Below are 23,583 nucleotides of genomic sequence, written 5' to 3'. Positions count from 1 at the left end.
GCCTAGAGTATTTACTATCTCTTCTTTACAGAGAAAACGTTTGCCAACTCCTGGTTTAGTAGATCAAAGATCCTTTGATGTATTTTAGTAAGTTTTGCCCAATATACTGAGATGTTTATATGGAATATGAATCCTCACGTGCAGTCCTTTGGCAGTATACAGATGAGTCTGAAGGTCCAACATTTGAGCATGTACCCGTTGAGAACAAAAAACCAAAAATTTAATAACTTGTTGATAACAAGGTACAGCGTCAATGTAGCGTGTAGCCTTCCTTTGCAACTCAGCAGATATTACAAGAATTCTAGCAAAATTTGCTTCAAATGTGTCATAAAATGAAATGCTCTAAATATACTTTAATTGTGAAGTAACCAATACATTATAGATCTGACCTCATTGTTTTAAATAGTTGCACACTACATTATTTTATGGGTATGCAAATTTAACTCAGGGGTTCTCAAATCCTGGGCTGCAGACAAGTACTAGGTGGCATAGCAGGAGGTAAGTGGCTGGCAAGTTTTACGGCCTGAGCTCTGCCTCCTATCAGATAAGCAGTGGCATTAGATTCTCATAGGAGTACAAACTCTGTTATGAACTGTGCATGTGAGGGATCTAGGTTGCATGCTCTTTATGAGAATCTTAACTAATGACTGATGATCTGAAGTAGAACAGTTTCATCCCAAAACCTTCCCCCTGCTACAGCCCGGTCTGTGGAAAATTGTCTTCCATGAAACCAGTCCTTGTTGTCAAAAAGGTTGAGGACTGCTGATTTAACTATTTCCTTATTTATTTATTTATTTATTTGATACTAGATCTCACCCTGTCACCAGGCTGGAGTCCCTTGGTGCAATCATAGCTCACTGCAGCCTCAAACTCCTGGGCTCAAACCATCCTCTCACCTCAGCCTCCCAAGTAGTTGGGACTACAAGTACACACCAACTATGCCTGGCTATACTTTTAAAAATATTTTGTAGAGACAGTGTTTTGCTATGTTGCCCGGGCTTGTCTTGTACTCCTGGCTTCAGGCAATCCTTCTGTGTTGGCCTCTCAAGGTGCTGGGATTACAAGCATGAGCCACTGAGACTAGCTCTATTTCCTTATTGATGGGTATTTAGACTCTCCAACTTTTTAATATGACACTGCTATAATAAATATCCTAACATACGTGTATGGTATGTTATATGTATCCTTGACATATGTTTTTGTATATATTGACCTATTGTATATTATATATAATATAAATGTCCTGAACATAAAGAAAAATCTGCCTTTATAGTACCCAAAGTAGACTAACATCTGAGCCTATTGACTATTTCAGTTAAATCTGACCTCTTCATATGGACTCAGAAATTTGGTGAAAAGGAAAGGATGTTTATGATGCTTCAAAGTGTTAATTCAATCCTTGAGTTTTATGTGAAAGAGTAATTGAGATAATATGGCTGCCCATTGCCCTATGTAACAAGGAGACTTTTAAAATTAAGATCTTGATTGGCTTCCAGTTAAGGAATCACAGTGTTTAGCTAGAACCAGTGGTATTTACCAACTGAGTCTGTGAAAACATTCCTTTTTACCCTCAGATGCTCACTCAGCTTTCTGTTTTCCAAGTGACATTATTATAGCCTTTAGTAGTCAGATAAATTAAAAGCACATTTTAAAAGCATGAATAGCAGAGTCTCCCTACAGTTTCACAAAATTACTACTTTTTTTGATATCCCAAGTGTAGGAGGATTTCTAAAAACTTAGAGAAGTTAAGTTTATTTGCTAAACGACTGTTTAGGGGTGTGTGTGTGTGTGTTTTTGTTTTGTTTTGTTTTGTTTTGTTTTGAGACACTGTCTAGCTCCTGTTAGAGCCATCCTGTTGCCCAGGATGGAGTGCAAAGGCATAGTCATGGCTCATTGCAGCCTCGACTTCCTAGGCTCAAGTGACCCTCCCACCTCCGCCTCCCTAGTAGCTGGGACTACAGACATGTGCCAACATGCCCAACTAATTTTTTTTTTTTTAATTTTGTAGAGACAGGGTCTCATTGTGTTGCCTGGGTTGGTCTTGAACTCTTTTGCTCAAGCAATCTTCCTGCCTTGGCCTCCCAAAGTGTTAGGATTACAGGTGTGTGCTACTGCACATAGTCCCTTTTATGCAAATTATACAGATTATAGAAGGGTTTTTTTTGTTTTTTTTTGTTTTGAGATGGAGTCTCGCTCTGTCGCCCAGACTGGAGTGCAGTGGCCGGATCTCAGCTCACTGCAAGCTCCGCTTCCCGGGTTTACGCCATTCTCCTGCCTCAGCCTCCCGAGTAGCTGGGACTACAGGCGCCCGCCACCTCGCCCGGCTAGTTTTTTTTGTATTTTTTTTAGTAGAGATGGGGTTTCACCGGGTTAGCCAGGATGGTCTCTATCTCCTGACTTCGTGATCCGCCCGTCTTGGCCTCCCAAAGTGCTTCGATTACAGGCTTGAGCCTCCGCGCCCGGCCTGATTATAGAAGTTTAAAGCATATATCCAAATGTGTGTGTGTTACTGTTTTTTGGGTTGCTCAATAACTTCTGACTTTAATTGAAAAGTGGAAATGTGGCCACTTAAGTTTTGGGTATGACTCTTCATTTACTGAACCAGCAATGTAATTAAGTCTTTAGCTAGAATAAGAGGAACATTATGAATCTGTCTTATCAAATTTCTGGGCACAGTACCTTCTTGGAATGCACCAAATCTCTAATTCATTGACCATCTCTTAACCTACTAGTCTGCAGTCATTTTTAGTCATTTTATTTACTTTATGGATTTTATAAAGATTTTGAGGTTAGGAATGTTAGAACAAGGGGTCACCATTTCCTGGTCCTTGGCCTGTTACAAACCAGACCACACAGCAGGAGGTGAGCCGCTGGCAAGCAAGTGAACATTACTGCCTGAGCTCTGCCTCCTGTCAGATCAGCAGGGGCATTAGATTCTCAAAGGAGTCTGAACCTTATCGTGAACTGTGTATGAGAGACATAGGTTGCATGCTCTTTATGAGAATCTAATGGCTGATGATCTGAGGTAACAGTTTCATCCTGAAATCATCCCCCTGCCTCTGTCTTGTCTTCCACAGCACCAGTGCCTGGTACCAAAAAGATTGGGGACTGCTGTGTTAGAAAACTATATTGGGAATTTAATTTTGATACTTAGTTGGTTATCAAAGGGATTTTTGCCTTTATGTTATACTTTTTTTCATCTTCAACTTTACCTTCCCCAGAACTGGTGCTACAAGTAAATTATCTAACTTGAATCTTATATTTTTAATCTGTAAAAGGCAGATATGCATAAAGACTACCTATTTTGATGACCTAACTCTGTGCCTAGCATGACAAATGAAATGGTGGTTCTGTCAGTATAGCTGCTAGTTATCCTCCTTTCTGTCTTTATGTAATTGCTTTCTTTTTTCTACATCTTGTCTGTTAACTGTTTTTAGAACTTTAAACTTGCAATAGCTGCAGTAATTAATTTTACCTGATGTTAACTCCTATCTTGGGAAAATTTCCCTGAAAAAGCATATCTCTGGTCAACCTATCTTATGTCAGTGTAAATCCCAAAAAACTTGCATCCCAATTTCAAAAAGTTAAACTTTGTATACAATAACATTTGTATCAATTTTTTAAAGTTTCTAGAATCGCATTTAAAGGAATTATAGTTTATCTGACCTTAACTTTACCACCAAATTTAGTAATTATCTCTGCAGTAGTGTGCCTGAAAGTTTAGACATTCACATACTACTGCCATTTCTTTTGTTATGTTTTTTTGAGACAGAGTCTCTCTCTGTCACCAGACTGGAGTGCAATGGCGCGATCTCGGCTCACTGTAACCTCTGCCTCCTGGTTTCAAGCGATTCTTCTGCCTCAGCCTCCCGAGTAACTGAGACTACAGGCACATGCCACCATGCCCAGCTAATTTTTGTATTTTTAGTAAAGATGAGGTTTCACCAGGTTGACCAGGATGGTCTTGATCTCTTGACTTTGTGATCCTCCCACCTCAGCCTCCCAAAGTGCTGGGATTACAGGTGTGAGCCACGGCGCCTGGCCAAAGTGCCTATGTTAATATTTATTTGATAGTTTACAAACTTTGCCTTGCCTAAGCAATAATGTCTGTGAAATTACAGGTTCTATGTACTAGCTATATATATATTTTTTTAATGTATATTAAAGTAACTACATAAACCATTTTGTTTGTATACTACCTAATTGTATTAAATTATCTATTTACTGCTTCAGGCATCTCTTAAAGATCATTTAACCTCTGAATATAATTCTCTTTCTCCTTTTTTCTCTTTCTATATAAAGCTTGACCACAGTTAAATCTTTTTCTCTATAGTGAGATATGGGTTTTTGGTGGACAGGAACTATTATAAAGATTTGTTGTATACAGTAAATCTGATAAATATGAATATACGCAAATTATTATTACACTTTTTTCATTTTAATATTTGTAGATGCATGTCGGGGAAGGGGACTGGAAATGCCAGTATTTTGTATGTAGACTTTCACTCCTTATTTCTCAAATGGTTTGTTCCTTACCTCCACTCTTGACTATTACTGATGTCTCGGAGTCAGACATGCCTTTAGTTCATTATCTATAGAGAATAAACTGTCTCCATGGGTATGCGATAGTTGCCTGACTGAGGTGGCATGCAGGGCAGGAGTGTCCTTGGTACTGCTACTACAGCTTTTTCTTAATCAACTGAATTTAAGATTCACTAACTTCCTGAAGACTTTCATCATTTCTCTAGCGTTTCCCCATCCCTTCCCCTTGCCTTTAGGAACTTCTCATTGAATTTGGATTTTTGGATTAGGGTTACTCAATCAATATAATGCAAATATTCCAAACTCTGAAAAAAACTGACATCTGAAACACTTCTGGTCTCAAGTATTTCGGACAAGGGAGACTGTACCTGTATTAATATAAAAATAATTCTTTTAAAAATGGTTGAAGATAATGAAGCTCAGGATACGGAGGGACACACCTAAAGTTACATGGTGACAAAACCTGATTCTAAAACACATGTTCTTAATTGTGAATCCTGGGCGTTATCTACCAAAAGCTGTTGCTTCTTTAAATTGCTGCAATCAAATCACAGTGAGCTGACCCAATGGGCCTTCAGATTATACAATGAAACACTATAGTTAGGAGCTAATAGCTCTGAAAGTATTTTTGGAAAAGTACGTATAATATTAATAATGTTGTTATTGATAGGTTAACGTTACCAAGATCTGTTCATTTGTTTACAAGTTTTAGGCCTATAACATGGATGTTTTTCCCAAGTACTGATAAAGGAAGATGACTTTGTGCAGGCCCAGATGAGAACAGAGGAGCATTTCTTCCTGGAGCGAGCTGCAGAGAAACTGGACTCCTTAGGCCACAGCTGGATTTCAGTTAATTAGCCCTCAGATATTTGTAAATAGAGTATACTAGCCCTTAGACAGCACTAATGGCCTTTGGGTAATAATATAAGCTAGTCAGTTAATGCTTCACTAAGTTTAGTGACAGGTCCAGTATCATTTCAGTTTCTACCCATATGCTGCAAAGGTTCCCAAGCTTTCTCCGTTCATCACACTCTTAGTGGGCCAGTAATCTTTTCTTGGTGTCCTTAGATCTAAAGAAATATCAAATAGTTTTATTTTCTTAGTAGTTTGGTCCAAACGATGTAAGTATTTATGTCCTAACAACTTAGTAGCCATTTGAATAAATAATATATGAATTATTGGAGGAAATATTTTTATTTCATTCTTAAGTAATCAAAATTTCTAATGGGATGTGTGCATCTCTTGGACACTGTACAACTTCTTAAAACTTGGAATCCGATTAGAAGCTCTACCCTCATTTCCTGTTCCACGTTGATTTTTTTTTTTTTGTGGTGGGGGTGAAGGGAGCATGATTCTTCTTTTTTACATTACAGAGACTCAGTTTTGTAAACCTGTGATGCTATGGAAAGGGTAATAGGATCTAATTTTGAAACTGTGGACTGTTGAGTTAGTGGTTCATGCAGTATTCTACAGATTACCTAAAATTACTTTGTTTCACTCAGAAATTTGAAGTGTCTGAGGTGTCTGAGTTCACTGAACTTTGGTGTGTTGTTTGGAAACCATCTTAGGGTTAGGTCCTAGGACAAGGAAGTGCAAACCTGTTTAGAATCTAAGGGAATTTTAAAGCCTAGTTTCAGTTTAGACTTCAAGTAAAGTTGTATTTTCTTTACCTTGGATTTTTAGTTTTACCTTATGTGAAAATGTTTTTTGCTAACAAAATAAAAAAGCACAAAGCTTTCTATCTTTGCCCACAGATTTTTTTGAAAAAGAGAATTAATTACAAAAGTTTTTATTTAAAACTTTCTGAAGCACAGCACTCCTTATGTACCGATTATTTGATAAAGGGAATAGGAAAGCAACTGAGGTAGAGAGAAATGGGGTGTTTGTCTTCTAGTGTCCTAATTAAGTCTTCCACTTAGATGACTGGGTCAACAGTAACGTGTTTTGAACATTGAAGGGAGGTATGTAAATGAATACTTCATGGTTGTAATTGTTAGGCATATAATTTGATCCAAACTATGTAATGAGAAAGGCATATGATTATCATTCTTTAAAAGGCTTACGCTGCACAAGAGCATTTTTCAGTAAATGTCAAAACTGAGACAAAATTAACTTGTTTTATGTAGACATTTTGTTTTCTCTCTTTCTTATAAAAGTTTTGGTCTGTCCTTATGAGATGAAATCAAGAACTCTGGGTCCTTTAAAGTAAAGCAAAACCCAATGATAACGGGTTTTGGCAATTTAAACAAATCTAAAATTTCAGTTACAAAGAAGAGGAACCACATAATAAGCACATTTATACTGAAGGAATGTTTTCCCTTCTAAACAACTGTTGTATGTTAATGTTTGATTTGACACATCTGAATCAATAGTGTTATTGTCTTACCATTTGCTTCATACTAACTTGTGTGAATTTATAGAGCAGCATGACACATAGTAGACCAAAATTCATGTTTGTTCACGTAGTAATTATTTAGTCAAATGTCAGTGAAATATTTTTTATATTAACATTCTAACCAAACATTTACATATTGTTTTATTTTTGCTATGTAAAATTTTGGTATTCCTTGACAGCTGAAAAATAGCAGGTAAATGTTTGAGTATCTCTTTTCACATAGCTCTAGCTTACTCTGCTTTTACTTTTCCCTTTGTAGATTAGAGCCACGAATGTGAATAAACTCCAAATGAGCTGACTGTTCAGTGGATGATTTCTGATTATCTAGGATTTAGAGTAGGTTTTGTATGTAAATGCTGTGCTTTTGGTGGGGGAGGAATTTTTGTAAAAATTTCTTGTTGAAACATCAGAATTAGCTAGTTTCAAAAACTCTACTAGTGGACATTTTGGCAATTTTATATAGGCTTTGAAATGTCTTTCAAGTGCTGTCTTTGTACTTTCAATTAGCATTTAAATGCTCATTCACGGCAGGGGATACCTGGACGTTGAAGGTTTTCTTGGTTTCTACTTTTATACTCTGTGATAAGAAGTTTGTGTTGTACCTTAAATTTGTTATGTGTATTTTCATTACTTCTTTGAATATTAAATATTTTGATTCATATAATCGGCAGGGTGCCAAACTAAAGCAAATAAAAGTTAAGGGTACTATATAAATTGATAAGTATCTAACTTAGTTTCCTTCTTCTTTTCTTTCCTCCCTCTGATATTTAAGTAGCTACTAAATGCCACACACATTGAAGGCACTAGTGAGTCAAAGATAAACAGTGGTTCTTGTCACATAGTATAGAAAATAGTGTGCAAAAATTACCTGAAAGCAAGAGTTGCCTTTGTAATACAAAATATGAATTGATTGGTATGTAAGAATGTAGCAGGAACCAAAAATAAGGACACTGTCTTAAGCCTTAAACAATTAAAAAAAAAATTTCTATTATAGTAATTAACTTTAGTCTCATATGAAGAGCTGGTATGGGTTTTTTTGAGTTGTTGATCCTAATGTAAAAATGACTTTGTATTGAAGACTGTTACCTCAACAGTAGTTTGCTGTAACAGAAACCATGTTTTGCATTCCAGGTTCCAAGTGTTTTATTTTTGGTTCCAATAAGATCAGCTATTATGTTATTAATGGACTAAGTTTTGTCTCTCTCAAATTCTTATGTTGAAACTCTAGCCTCCAATATGAGCTGTATTATGTTCATCAATAAAGCTCTGATTAAAATATGGTAGGTATATCTACTTAATAAAATTATTGTGCAGCTAAAGAAAGGAATGAGGAGAATCCACTTCTGCTCTTAAGTATAGCAGATACAGGAATTCTCTTATTTCTCATGATTTCCACCAACTTCTTCCTCCAGATGTATTTATTCCAGTTAGAAAAGATTGCTTAAGAATTTGTAGGTTGCTTGTCATTAAAAGAACTGTATTGGTTGCTAGCAGAATTTTGGACGGAAGTTGTGATTCATCAAGTAATCCCTATACTAAAAGCTGCCTGGAATGTTAGATACATACTGTATCCATAGGAATACTATGTGTGATGAATAGGTTCCCAGTTCAGTGGATAATAGTGTTGCTATGGGAAAGAGCATTCAGAATTTTAACTTCGGGTATCACAGTTCACCTCCCAGTTTATCTCCAAGATGATTTGTCTCATCTTGGTAACTCATTCATCCTTTTATGAAACATTTACTGAGTATTTTGTTTTTTCCTTTCTTTTTTCTTTTAATGTGCTGGTAAGGGAGTCTAGATTTGTTGAGGGGACAAGAGGAGGGAAAGTTAGTGTTGTGGGGCTGGGTCTCAGAAAATGAAAACAAAGATAAATAAAATAGCATCCCAGTGCTCTGGGAGTTCATGGCTACCTGCCTCAACTTTTGCTTTCTGTTTATATTAATCTATGATAATTTAAGAATTCCAACTTTAAGCTAATGATGTTGGAGCCTATGGTGAGAGATTTTTGAGTCCATGTGCTGGAGAATGAGTGGTGATTTCTTTCACAGAATGGAAGACTAGATGAGACCATTCTTTATTCTTTTCCAGATTTCATACTTTTGCTTCTCCTACTATTCATTAAATGACCTCCCCCCTTTTTTAAGGAACACCTTGATTTAAAATGCCTTTTGTGCTATTTTATTATTTCTGTTCTAGGACCTCTATGAGGTATTTTTATTATTGTAGTTTTATACATTTTAACGTTAACTAGAGTGTTTGGTTTCATACCTCTTTTTTAAAAAAGTAAATTTTTTGACACGTATTTTTTCTTCTGGATGATGCACCCCTACTTTCCAAATAAATTTCTTCATGATTTTGATTGGAATTTTAATTTATGAGTTAAGAGACTATTGACACCTTCCCAATACTAGGTTTTTCTTAATTTCAGTGTAGGTTTTAATTTGTATTCCTCAGTAAAGTCTTACAGCTTTCTTCATACACATACTGTTTTTTAGTTTATTTATGGTTGTTACTAAAAATTTTGTAACTGGCTATTGATGTTACTTTGGGAAATTTTTTGCTTATTTACTGAAAAAAGATCTTAACTCATAATTCTAAAATGTTTTTGTTTTTTACAATATCATTTCCTCTAAAATGATGGTAATTTTGCCTCCTTTCTGATGTTAAAATTGTCTATTCTTCTTACGTAATTTTATCAACTAGCACTTTCAGAATGATGTTAACAGTTATGTTGATAGTGGACATCAATGCTTTGAGTCTGATTTTACTTTTAAATTTTGCTGGTATGTTGTCATTAAACAAGATATTGTCTAGTGATTTGAGAAGGTTTTTGAAAGTCCTAAGAGAGATTTTTTTTCTAATGAAGACTAATTTCTTAACACTTTGGTGTCGCATACCAGATTTCTTTCACTGACTCTGTTTCCACTTAGGAGATATCATTTTTCATGGGATAAAAATTGCCTATGTCATTTAACTAGTCACTTAACTAGTCTTTTCACTTTTATTCCTGTTCCTGTTCTCTGCATTGCTGTACTCAGGTTCTTTCCAAAAAGAATTTTGATCATTTTGCTCTTATCCCAAGGAATTTTGTAGCATTGTAATATCATTCCAAGCTATGGAATGAGAAGTCTAAACTTCTTGGGTTATCTATGATTTATGTTCCCTCTATGCCTTTCGAATCCTCACCTCTGTCAAAAACTGATGGCTTTGAGATCATACCCCGCTTGCTGGCTAACATGTTAGCTTGTGTATCCTGGCAAAAGACACTAGTCTCCTGGGTTAGTTAGAGTCAAGAACAGTTTAAACTCATAGCAGTAACAGTAGCTGAAGTATCATAATTTTTTTGTGTTGTTTCCCCAAGCCCCACTCTTGGCAGGTTGATATGACAAGGGCCAGGTGACACCGTATAAGCAGTCTGTTGAATTTCAGGAGAACTGTGAATCTCAACCTGCTTGCTCCTTTCATTTGCCCTTTCCATTTCTGTCCTCAGACGACTTCTCTGTATCATCCTAATGTTGTAAGACTCCATCTCAGACAGATGCTTTCTTCCATGTCCTCCATTGTAGACCTTGTCTTTATCAAGTTTGGTACCCCTTTCAATATGTTCCTCCTATCTCCAAATATTCCAGTGCACCTTCTTGGTTTGCACAGTAGCTTCAGTGTTTCCTTCTCTCTGCATAGCCTTTTTTTTTTTTTTGTCTGATTGCTATTGTCTTCACTGCCATACTGTTATACTTTGCTGTGGTCAGTTCCTTGGTGTCTCTGCAGAGAGGTTTTCTTTTTGTTGTTTGTTTGTTGGAGAGGGGTCGTGGGTTCTCACACAGAAGCCTTTAGGGCAGTGTATTGGTTAGGAATGTATTCAGTTGCAAGGAGCGGATAACCCAACCCATAGTGTGTATAATGGATAGAGATTTGTTTCTTTTTTTTTTTTTTTTTTTTTTATGTAGAAAGTGTAGAGTTAGATAATTTCTGGTGTTGATTCTGTTTTTTAGCAACCCTCTCTTGTAAGCTTTTTCAATATGCTGTTACGTGTAATTCTTTTTTATATATATCTGCAATTCCATTAAAAACCATTTAAATTGTAACCATTCTTTAAATTACAAGGTTTTTTATAGTCTTTTCTAATTCTCCAGGTAAAAATACTCTTCCCTTATATGCTCATAGAATATAAAGCTAGAAAACGGGCCTTTATCCTAAGTTATCTATCTATATATGTATTATCTTTCCTACTAGATTATAAATTCCATTTCTTTAGTGTATCCTTTGTTACCTTCTGCAGAATGCCTTAAGGTAGACGTAGTTTACTTATTGAATGAATGAAAAAGAATGAATGAACCTTTCTTTAAGAAAACCCTGTCACTGGTGGTTGAAGTTCAGGGAAGAGATTTGTTGGCAGTAGTGTGGCTATGGAACTATAAGTTTTAAGCAGATAATTTATAGGAATTAAATGTACATATTGCTGGAAGAAAAGCTTTTATTGTGCAAACTAATTTCTGAATGCACAAATATTTCTTTAATGCTATCAAAATGTATTTTCACGTACTATCAAAACAGTCTATTAATAGTAGAAATAAAATGGAAACTTTTTTTCTTTCAGTGCTTAGATGAGTACGAAGATGATGAAGCAGGGCAGAAAGAGCGAAAACGAGAAGATGCAATTACACAACAGAACACTATGCAGAATGAAGCTGTAAACTTACTAGATCCAGGCAGTTCCTATCTGCTACAGGTGAGTATTTAAAAATACCAGGAAGTCACTATATATTTTAATGGCAATTTTTCAAATATGCCTGTTGAGTTGTATGTAGTAACATATCTCCCATTGCTTTCTTTCCTCCTACTTATGCCTTCCTTATCACAAGCGGGTTCTGACATCTCATGTTGGGCTCACCTTAAGCATGAACACTCTCTTCACCCTTTTCCGGCTTGGGCATCCTTTGACAGGCTGTTCTGTAGGGCCTCTCTTTACTCCTGCTGAGACTCGGAGAACTCATGTCGGATTGCTCCTCCATGGGGACTCTTCCTCAACTTGATTAGGTTTTGGCAACTCCAGGCCAGACTGCCACTCCATGTGGACATTCACTTCATCTTGCCTGGGCTCTGGCACAGAATACCCCATGCCAGGCTGCCTCTGAGATGGTAGATATTTTTTACTGTGCTAGAGCTCTTATCACCCTTTTCTGAACCACCCTCCTGAGAAGGTAAACTTCACATTCCACCTGAGACTCTGGCTACCCCTTTATGAGACTCCCTTTCTGACCTTGCCTCACGAATGAGGGCTTCCCTTCCCTGCTTTGTAGAAATCTTTCTCATTCTGCTCAGGCTCTGATATCTTAGGTCAGAGTGAGTGAGCTCTGCTATGTGGCAGTCTCCTTAGTTTGCTCGGACTTGAATTCTCTATGCTAGGCAGCTCTTCTTTATGGCAGATTCTCGTATTCTGATACCCTGATCTGAGTCATTGTGTTTCCTCACGTTGCTCTGCCCTGCCTAATGGCTTTAGGACTTAATTGTTCAGGAAAGGAAGGGGAAGGATGAGTTTTTCCTTTTAAAATCTTCATTAATTTGATAAAGCTCTTATTTTTCATTTTATCAGTTATACATTAGAGAAATTTTATTCTGCAGTCATCTTCAGCAGTATATCATACTAAATTATGCATGCCAATATAGATATTTTAAGTTAGTCCTGAGGGTCAGTTAGCATGTTATGCCATAATTTTACTGAGGGCTGTGGCTTTGTCGCTGGATTATTTGAATAACATCAGTATTACTTTGCTGTATTCATCTGGGCTCATATTTGTCTGATCTTATTTCACCTATGCTTTTATACTTGTTTATACGTTGGAAGTTCTGATCTGCCACTGCAGACTCTGTTCATGGGGATTTCCTTATTGATCATTATAAGCTTGAATAAAGCAGAGTGTTTTATTTAAATTTACACAAAATAGTTTGTGCTTTGCCAACATTTTCTCAGTTCTACGTAGATCTTTCCCCTTCCCTTTAGTAATAGAAACCATCCCATTACAAGGAAGATTATTTCAGAACAAGTATATTTGAGATCAGTTGTATAACAGACTTAAGGATTTTTGGGAGATCTAATTACATAGTCTTTGAAACTTTTAAGACCAGTACCAGTCTTAACAGTTGTACTTTTTACAAGCAGTTTCAGTGATACTAGTATAGCAGTCACCCCTTATCAAAGGGAGTTCTGTTCCAAGACCTCCAATGGATGCCTGAAATATAGATAGTACTGAACGCTATTTATACTATGCACAGATTTGTTTTTCCTTCCTTATATTTCATGGATAGAAGATTTGTTCTTATAAATCTTAGCAACTTCAGGGTATGATTTTTCTTTCTTTCAATGTTAAGTTGAGAATTTTTACCTTTTCATTTAAGGGAAGCACTTTATAGCCTCTCTTTGGCATATCAGAATTGCTAGCATCACTACTCTTGTACTTTGGGACAATTACTAAATAAAAGTTAATTGAACACAGTCACTGGGATACCACAACAGTTAGTCTGATAACCAGGGTGGCTCCCAAATGACTAATAGGTAGGGAGCATAGACACTGTGGATACGTTTTACAAAGCGATTAGGCCCTGGGCAAGATGGAGCAAGACAGCACCAAGTTTCATCATGCTAGTCAGGACAACTCACAATTTAAAGTTTATGAATTTTTTATTTTTTGAGTTTTGCATTTAATATTTTAATTAAGTTATAATTTAAATAATAATTTAAATTTATTAAAATTATTAAATAACACAATATTAAAAATTTAATTTTATTAATGCCCATGGGTTGACCATGGGTAACTGAAACTGTAGAAAGTGAAAACTTGGATAAAGGGAAAAGGACTACTGTATTTCTTCATTTTTTTGTCCCTATTTAGTATGGAGTAGTAATTATTAAAGTACCAAAAATTATATAGTTGTTTCTTTGCCTAGAAATTTTTGTGGCTACAGAAATATAGTTAAGACGTCTAAGGTAACATTTATATTTGTGTGGAATTTTGTTCTAACATGTAAGAATGTTAAGCATTTTCCTCTTTAAAATTATTAGGGACTTCAGTGAACATAATGTCCGCTGCCTTCATCCATTTTGTTGCAGTGATCTCACTTATATGTGGAATCCAAAACAGTCAAACTCATAGAAGTAGAGAGTAGAATGGTGATTATCAGAGGCTAAGGTAGATGGAGAAAGGAGAAACATTGGCCAGTGGGTGCAAAGTTACAGTTAGATAGGAGGAATAATTTGTTTTATTGCACAGCAAGGTGATTATAGTTCATAATAATGTATATTTCAAAATAGCTGAGTATTTTAAATGTTCTCACCAGAAAGAAGTGATAAGAGCCTGGTGCAATGGCTCATGCCTGTAATCCCAGCACTCTGGGAGGCCGAAGTGGGTGGATCACTTGATGCCAGAAGTTCAAGACCAGCGTGGCCAACATGGCAAAACCCCGTCTCTACTAAAAATACAACAATTAGCTGAGCATGGTGGTGTTCACCTGTAATCCCAGCTACTCAAGAGGCTGAGGCACAAGAATTACTTGAACCTTGGAGGCGGAGGTTGCAGTGAGCTGAGATCACACCACTGCACTCTAGCCTGGGTGACAGAGCGAGACTGTGTTTCAAAAAAAGAAAAAAAAAAAAGAAGTGATGAGTATTTGAAGTCATCTGTATAGGCCGTTCTTTGCATTGCTATAAAGAGATGCCTGAGATTGGGTAATTTATAAGAAAAAGAGGTTTAATTGCCTCACAGGTTCTACAGGCTGTACAAGCATGGCACCAGCATCTTCTCAGCTTCTCATGAGGCCCTCAGGGAGCTACTCATGGCTGAAGGCAAAGTGGAAGCAGGCACATCACATGATAGGAGCAGGAGCAAGAGAGAGAGGGGGCAGGTCCCATACTCTTAACCAGATCTTATTGGTGCTAAACCATTCATGAGAAATCCAGTCCCATGATCCAGTCACCTCCCAACAGGCCCCACCTCCAACATTGGAGATTATATTTCAACATGAGATTTGGAGGGGACGTCGAAAATACATCAGACGGACATGCTAATTACTGTAATTTGATCCTTCCATAATATATACATGTATTGAAATAAAAATATCACGTTGAACCTTATACATATATATAATTATTATTTGTCAATTAAAAATAAAGCTAAAAAATTATAAGGGATTCTTTCACTGCACTATATAGGTTAATTTTTTTTCTCTCTCTAACATTTCTAATTTAAGATATGCCCAGTTTTCTTTTTGTGGCCAGGATATAGAAATCACTTTGAACTCCACCTTTAATTGCCCATTTTTAACATGCATGAGAAGGCTACAGCCCCTCCCAGTCTCTAATCATACTGATATAATCTATCCAGTGTGGGAAACATTTTACTTTTAAAAGTTTTTTTTGTTGTTGTTTTTTGAGATGGAGTCTGGAGTGCAGTGGCACGATCTCGGCTCACTGCAACCTCTGCCTCCTTGGTTCAAGTGATTCTCCTGTCTCAGCCTCCCAAGTAGCTGTGATTACAGGCACTTGCCTCCACGCCCGGCTAATTGTTGTATTTTTAGTAGAGACAGGGTTTCACCATGTTGGCCAGGCTGGTTTTCAATTCCAGACCTTAGGTGATCTGCCTGCATTGGCCTCCCAAAGTTGCTGGGATTATAGGCTTGAGCCACTGCGCCCTGCCTAAAGTTTATACTTTGATTACAAGAATCATTATAAAATAACATTTAGCTTCAAAATGTATAATCTCTAATAAAAGACCATATTCAAATCCACCAATAAGGAATAAACTTAAGTGTCGTCTGTGTGCTTCAAAATCTTAACTATTGAAATACTAGCCATATACTAGAAATAAGTATAGCTTAAATTTTGATTATTTGTATATCTCAGACTTGAGTATGGAATGACTGTAATGACAAAACCGCAGTTACTTTTGCACCAACCTAGTATGTGGAAGTTCTAATTTTATCAACTGCATCAAGCTAGCAGTGTGGAAAATACTGTGTAAAACTTACTGAGGTATGTTTTAAGTGACTGAGTGTTTTTTTTAAAAAAAAAAACCCGAACAACTGTAGATACATGTAGAAATCTGATATTTTTACATGACTTCTGGTTAGTATACTTAAGTCAAAACTTGTCTGATACTGACTTTTAAGTCATTTATAATTGGATCAAAGTGTGAAATTATTATAATGCCACTGCAATTTAGGGTTGCTGAAAATGCCCTCCATTTTACATTTCTGTTTTTGTTAAAATTCTACTCTACATATCTGTTACTCTAAGTTTTACCATATTACAGAAAATGTCTATTTCAAGCCTCAGAAATAGTGTTTGTTGGCCCGGGCGTGGTGGCTCACACCTGTAATCCCAGCACTTTGGGAGGCTGAGGTGGGCGGATCACAAGGTCAGGAGATTGAGACCATCCTGTGAATGGTGAAACGCCGTATCTACTAAAAATACAAAAAATTAGCCAGGCATGGTGGCGGGCGCCTGTAGTCCCAGCTACTTAGGAGGCTGAGGCAGGAGAATGGCATGAACTCAGAAGGTGGAACTTGCAGTGAGCCGAGATCACGCCACTGCACTCCAGCCTAGGCGACTGAGCGAGACTCCATCTCAAAAAAAAAAAAAAATTAGTGTTTGTTGTCAAGTTATTCGTACCATTTCAGTTGATATACCAGTAACCCACACATCAATAAATCTAGTAAGGGTTGTTCTCATTTAGCAATTTTGCTGACTCCATTTCAGTAACAGGCAGTCTGGGCAATCAAGCTGATGTGGCATGTTCTGAGATATTTCAAATATAACCCAAATGAGAGAGATGTGAGAGAAATGATATGTGTTGTTTCAGAACTTTATTTTGGAGATTCTGGCATTTTTTCTCATGTATGTGTAGACAGACATCATATGCCTTAGTTTAGTTCATGTAGGGTAATATCAGGGAATTTAATAAAAGAAGCTGTTTGTAAAATGTTAATCCAAATACTGTTTGTGAAACTAGCAGGGGAGAAACCTTTTTTTTTGAGACGTGGTCTTGCTCTGTTCCACAGGCTGGAATATAGTAGTGTGATCTCAGCTCACTGCCACCTGTGCCTCCTGAGTTCAAGCAGTCCACCCACTTCAGCCTCCCGAGTAGCTGGGACTACAGGTGCATGCCACTTCACCCAGCTAATTTTTGTATTTTATGTAGAGACAGAGTTTCGCCATGTTGCCTAGGCTGGTTTTGACCTTCTGGGTTCAAGTGATCCACTCCCCTCGGCCTCCCAAAGTGCTAGGATTACAGATATGAGCCACTGCGCCCAGCTGGAAAAACTACTGTATGAATCATTATCATTCACATTTAATAAGGTATACTTTGAGTAAGTATACATAAGCTTAATATTTCTTTCTACTTTATTTAAATAGCCATCTAAATAAATAGGGGATCTCTTTTACATGTTTGGTACAAAATTACAGATTAGTGGGTATCTACTTAATCAAAAGTACAGATTAGTGGGTATCTGCTTAATGACAGGCAGATAAGAAACTCTTTAAAGTCTGCTTGCCAGGTTTTGTTGTTGTCCTGCTGTAAGAACAACTGATGCTCAGGGATGGTTAAAGTGTCTTTGTATCAACTGTCAAGGCATGACTTCCCCAGCACTAAGCCTGTTTGTGGGGTCAAACCCACATACGTAGTCACTCGAGTATCTTGTCACCTGGTTATTTCCTGCTGCTGATTATTTCCCAAGTGGTACTTTTTTGTAACTGTAGATTACCAAGGAAGTTATTTCCCTAAGTTGTCAGTATATATTTATTGCATACTAGGCGAACTGGGGTTTTGGGGGAGAAAGAAAGGTATTGCTGGTGGAGGGTCCCTATCTGCCAGACACTTACATTTTACTTAGAATATAAGATATATACATGAAAAATTGGGACAAAAATTATATTAAACTAAGTAATATAGGCTTCTGTAATGGGAATTTATTGACTTGGAATAATTAAGACAGACTTACTCAAATTCCATGCAGAAAATTCAATTAAGATTTTTCCTTATCCCAGTTAGTTTTATATTGGTTTTAGCTATCAAATTGAAATTGAAAGCCTATTTGGAAGGGACTGTGCTAATTTTACTCACTTATGTCATTTTATCTCCACAATAACCCAATAAAATAGGCACTGTTATTCCATTTTAGAGATAAGTAGACACTGATAGAGGTTAAACCCATAGTCTCCTAGCTGCTGAGTAGCCTGTCTGCTTGGAAATTTGATCTGATCCTTCCTCTTAATCATATGGTTTGCTGTACTGGTTCCCCACATTGCTAGTCTTTTATTGCATCATGCAGTCAGTATTTACTCTTTTACTCTGGAACTGGTTATCTTATAAAGGTATTCTTTTGCTTTAACTGGATGAGAACTTCTTTAATTGTAGGATTTCTCTTGGCAACTTAATGATTAATTAGGAAAAAAGTTAACAATTTTTAAAGACATCATTTGATTTTGACCTGTTTTATTAAAGTGAAACTGCAGAAGTATTTGGAGAACCTAGACTGTCAAAAGATTGAACAGAGATATGACTGCCTAGTTATTTGCAAGGTAACAATTTTTCTACCCCAATGGTTAATGTTAACTTTCAACAATCTTTTTTTTAGTAGCTTAGAATCAGCACAATATTAAAATGTACTTTTTCACTTTCCATTTTTAGCTGTATATATAGTCTTTAAAAATAGGAACTGATTACTATATGCATATGGTGAGTTGTAAGTTTTAGGAAAAATGATGGCATAAAAAAGACAAAGGGAGATATATAAAGACTGTAAGGCCGGGCATGGTGGCTCACACTTGTAATCCCAGCACTTTGGGAGGCCGAGGTGGGTGGATCACCTGAGGTCAGGAGTTTGAGACCAACCTGACCAACATGGAGAAACCCCGTCTCTATTAAAAATACAAAATTAGCTGGACATGGTGGCATATGCCTGTAATCCCAGCTACTCAGGAGACTGAGGCAGGAGAATCGCTTGAACCCGGAAGGCGGAGGTTGCAGTGAGCCAAGATCGCACCATTGCACTCCAGCCTGGGCAACAAGAGCGAAACTCCGTCTCAAAAAAAAAAAGAATATAATAGTGGTACTTTTTAATGCCCCTTGACTTTCAAAGGGATTTAAGCTGACTGGGTGATGAATGATGTCCCCAGCCTTGTCCATTTTCTGAGCTTTAAAAATACTTCTTTATTAAAAACATCATTTAAAAAAAGTGATTGATTTGGACTGAAAAATCAGATGTAGACTTCTGTTTTGTTTGAGCAGCAATATGTGAATTTTTTAAACCAGTAATTGCTTCAAGTTGGTCTTTTAAAAATTAGATATTCTCGGCTGGGCGCGGTGGCTCACACCTGTAATCTCAGCGCTTTGGGAGGCCGAGGCAGGTGGATCACGAGGTCAGGAGATCGAGACCATCCTGGCAAACACGGTGAAACCCCGTCTCTATTAAAAAAATACAAAAAATTAGCCTGGCGTGGTGGCGGGCGCCTGTAGTCCTAGGTACTCGGGAGGCTAAGGCAGGAGAATGGCATGAACCTGGGAGGCGGAGCTTGCAGTGAGCCGGGATCGCGCCACTGCCCTCTAGCCTGGGCGACAGAGCAAGACTCCGTCTCAAAAAAAAATTTAGATATTCTCTATCAACTATTTTATATAATCAGTAATTGTGTACATACATACTCAAACTGATATGTAATTATTTTTACTTTACAGGAGCCACCTAGAACAGTTTCAGGCAGATATAAAAGGTAAGAATCCTTATGACTTAAACATATTGTAGGCATGAATGTACTATCTGTCTGACATTGACTTAACTAGAACTGTTTAAAGTAGCTTTTTGAAAAGTAACGAGGCCAGGCGCGGTGGCTCACGCCTGTAATCCCAGCACTTTGGGAGGCCGAGGCGGGCGGATCACAAGGTCGGGAGATCGAGACCATGGTGAAACCTCGTCTCTTCTAAAAATAGAAAAAATTAGCCGGGCGCAGTGGCGGGCGCCTGTAGTCCCAGCTACTCGGGAGGCTGAGGCAGGAGAATGGCGTGAACCCGGGAGGCGGAGCTTGCAGTGAGCTGAGATCCGGCCACTGCACTCCAGCCTGGGCGACAGAGCGAGACTCCGTCTGAAGAAAAAAAAAAAAAAAGAAAAGTAACGAACCTTACTTACTATTGTGCTCTTAAAAATAAATTACATTGTAAGCAGGAGTATAATGTCTGCCTGACCATGGCTTACTCTGACATGCCGCAGTCTTTGAAAAATAAATGTTGATGAACTTTGCAAAATAAATGCCTTGAATTGCTATTTCTCATGTATTTAAACATTGAAAATACAAGTAGACCCATCTGTATTAGTTAGCTTGGAGTGCCATAACAAAATACCATAGACTGATGGCTTTAAACAACAGAAATTTATTTTCTCATATTTCTGGAGGCTGCATGTCCACCATTGTCAGGTTCTGGTGAGGATTCTCTTCCTGCCTTATAGGTAGCCACTTTCTCACTGTGTCCTCACACGGCAGAGAGAAAGAGAAAGGGAGGAAGAGGGAGGAAGAGTGCAAGTAAGCTTTCTGAGGTCCCTTCTTAATAAAGGAACTAATCCCATCATGAGGGTCTCATCCTCGTGACCTCATTTAAACCCAATTATGTCCCAAGGGCTCCATCTCATTGAAGGTTATGGCTTCAACATACGAATTTTGGGAGGACACAGATCTCATTGCACCACCTGTACACAATGAGTAACACTTCTACCAGAGAATGTGTTTGTGCATGCATGTTTATGTATAGGAAGAAAATCAGAATTGGGTACAAGTAGAGGTGTCTAGGATATTCACTTCTTCCCTGTTGAGTCCATAAATGTTGCAGAAGCATGTGGTCATACTTGTGCTAATAATCCTAGAATGATAAATCTTATTGAGTACTTAGTATGTCCAAAGTGCTTTACATAGAGTTCTTTCAATTCTCATGATTATCTTATAAGGCAGGAATAATATTTATTTCCATTTTATAGATGAGAGACGTGAGGTTAAATAAGTAGAATAATTTTTCTGGGGTTAAAAACCTAGTCAACAGTAAAATCGATTTGAATTCTGGCAACCTGACTCTAGAGCCCATATTTTTATTAACTATGTAAGACCACCTGCCTAGATTTATACATGTAAAACCCTTATTTTCATCTATTTGTATGTTGGAGTTTAAAATAATTAGGCTATAAATAAAACATTCGTTAACCAATACTCTATTTTTACACTGTTATATAAAAATAAAATTTAATTTTTGTCATGGGCTACAGTATTTATTAGCAACAGAAAGAGATGAGAAGGTCAAGATAATCAGCAAGAGTAAGTAAGTCTGAAATAGTTTCTGGCACATGGGAAAACAATCAGTACGTTTACTACTGTTACTGCTTTTATTTTCATTTCTGGGTAATTTTGATGTAGGTATAATAAAACCTGTTTTTGCTTGCCCTTTTTTTTTTTTTTTTGAGACGGAGTCTTGCTCTGTTGCCCAGGCTGGAGTGCAGTGGCACAATCTTGGCTCACTGCAAGCTCTGCCTCCTGGGTTCACGCCATTCTCCTGCCTCAGCCTTCTGAGTAGCTGGGACTACAGGTGCCCGCCACCACGCCTTTTTTTGTATTTTTAGTAGAGAAGGGATTTCACCGTGTTAGCCAGGATGGTCTCTATCTCCTGACCTTGTGATCTGCCCGCCTCGGCCTCCCAAAGTGCTGGGATTACAGGCGTAAGCCACCGCACCCCGGCCCTTTTGTTTACCATTAATAGCTTAAACTGGAAAAAAATCCTTTTTCTTTTTCCAGAAATAATTATGAAATAGCCTTGATGTGGTCTGTTCCCATACCACATTCTGAAACCAAAAATTTTTAAGCATTAGTTTTTAGTTGGAGACTAAAGATAAACTGTGGCAACTTAACAAGTTTGTTGTATTGATCTTACACATTTAGTTCTTATCAAACCATAGTCTTAAATTACGAATGACACTTTTCAAATTTGTGTTCTTTAATTCGAATCAAGAGGGAAATAATTTTATAAATCCTATCAAAAGCTTTATTTACATGTCATTGTGTTAAATCAGAAGGCAAACTTATTCTTGTATAAACTTTTGTGAAACTTTTGAGACCATTACTTGTGACATGTCCATGTGTTTGTTTTTTTCATACTTGTATTCTCATAGCCTAGAGCATGTGGTTTGTTACTTTTCAGTTTTCAAAGATTTGCCCCTGTTTAATACTGTTATAAATATCTTAAAACTTCCCATCATTTTTTATTGGTTTGGAGCTCCCATTTCAATGCCATCTAAAATGAAAAAAAACACACACACAAAAACTTAAAAAGCCACAAAACCTAGAGTCTATATATGAAATTATCTCTTATCTAGTAGAAGTGTGTTACATTTTATATCAACAGTTTGTTATTTTCATTAATCTGTCAGCAAGTTATAGCAATGACTGGAGAATAGATGTTTCTTAGTGAAGGTGTCTGCTGACTAATGGGAATGAAGAAAAGGGAGAATAGAGTAAAAGAAATTTGGCATCTCATGTAAGAAAATATTTCCAGTAAACCTAGTAGCTTAGTTTTTATATATATAACTGAAAATAGAAAATATTTTCAGTAAACCAAATAACATGAGAAATTATATATAATATGTAAATTATATATTGTATATTTATATAAATATATAATATATAATATATAAGATTTACATATAGATATAAGATTTATATATAAATATATATATAAATTTTATGTAACTAGAAATAACTCTTAAAGTCATTAGAAGGTTCAGACACCCAGAAGATTCATTTGAGTGTATGCTCTTATAAGTTATGAATTAAAATACTTAATTTTTCTCACAAATAAGAATGTGCACTTTTAGCCTTGAGTCTGTTACATGCTCAGTCTAATTATGCTGTTTTTTAAACTTGAATTGACTTATGTAGAATGTGTCTTACATATTCCCGGTTTTCCTTATAAAAATGTGTTTAACTGTAGGGAACTATTTGGAGGTGAGGGTTATGTAATTTCTGAAACTCAAGATTTAGTAAAGATGGATTGGTGTTATGAATTTGTGGGGTTTTTTTTTTTCAATGTGTAATTTTCTTTTTGTTTTCTTTTTTTTTTTTTTTTTAATTTTTGGTAGAGACAGGATCTCTCCGTGTTTCCCAGGGTGATCTCAAACTCAAGTGATCCTCCCAACTCTGCCTCCCAGAGTACTCAGATTAGAGGCATGAGCCACTGTGCCTAGCCTCAATGTGTAATTTTCTTAACAAAATTTTTATTTGGAAAGTAAATTTATAGTACATTGGTTAAAAACTTTTAAAAAAGAGAAGAGAAGGCAAGACAGTCTTAAGGACTTATAAAGGGCAGGATTAGCCAGGGTATGCAACTTACTATTCATAAATAACAGGTGAAGTTAGTGTAGTGGCTCATGCCTGTAATCCCAGCAACTCAGAAGGCTAAGGTGGAGGATTACTTGAGGGCCAGAAATTTGAGACCAGCTTGGGCAACATAGCAAGACAACATCTCTTAAAAAAGTAGAAAGAAAAAGAAAAAAATTAGTTGGGTGCTTGTAGTAAGCACTTGTAGTCCTAGCTGCAGTGGAGGCTGAGGTGTGAGATGGGA

At 36.9% G+C, this 23,583-nt stretch overlaps 1 protein-coding gene across 2 annotated transcripts in view; it reads left to right on the top strand.

Annotated features, from left to right (window-relative positions):
• Positions 1–23,583, top strand: part of PAWR (pro-apoptotic WT1 regulator) — a 90,743-nt gene that overhangs the window by 41,513 nt on the left and 25,647 nt on the right. For both annotated transcript variants that reach the window (XM_008004113.3, XM_073020967.1), the window contains 2 exons: positions 11,538–11,669; positions 19,669–19,703. In XM_008004113.3, coding sequence (XP_008002304.3) covers positions 11,538–11,669; positions 19,669–19,703 — 167 coding nt within the window. The remainder of the gene's footprint in view (positions 1–11,537; positions 11,670–19,668; positions 19,704–23,583) is intronic.

This window comes from Chlorocebus sabaeus, chromosome 11 (assembly GCF_047675955.1).
Source record: "Chlorocebus sabaeus isolate Y175 chromosome 11, mChlSab1.0.hap1, whole genome shotgun sequence".
NCBI classification, from domain to species: domain Eukaryota; kingdom Metazoa; phylum Chordata; class Mammalia; order Primates; family Cercopithecidae; genus Chlorocebus; species Chlorocebus sabaeus.
Note: the sequence above shows the minus strand (reverse complement) of the source record. Positions and strands in the feature narration are given on the sequence as shown.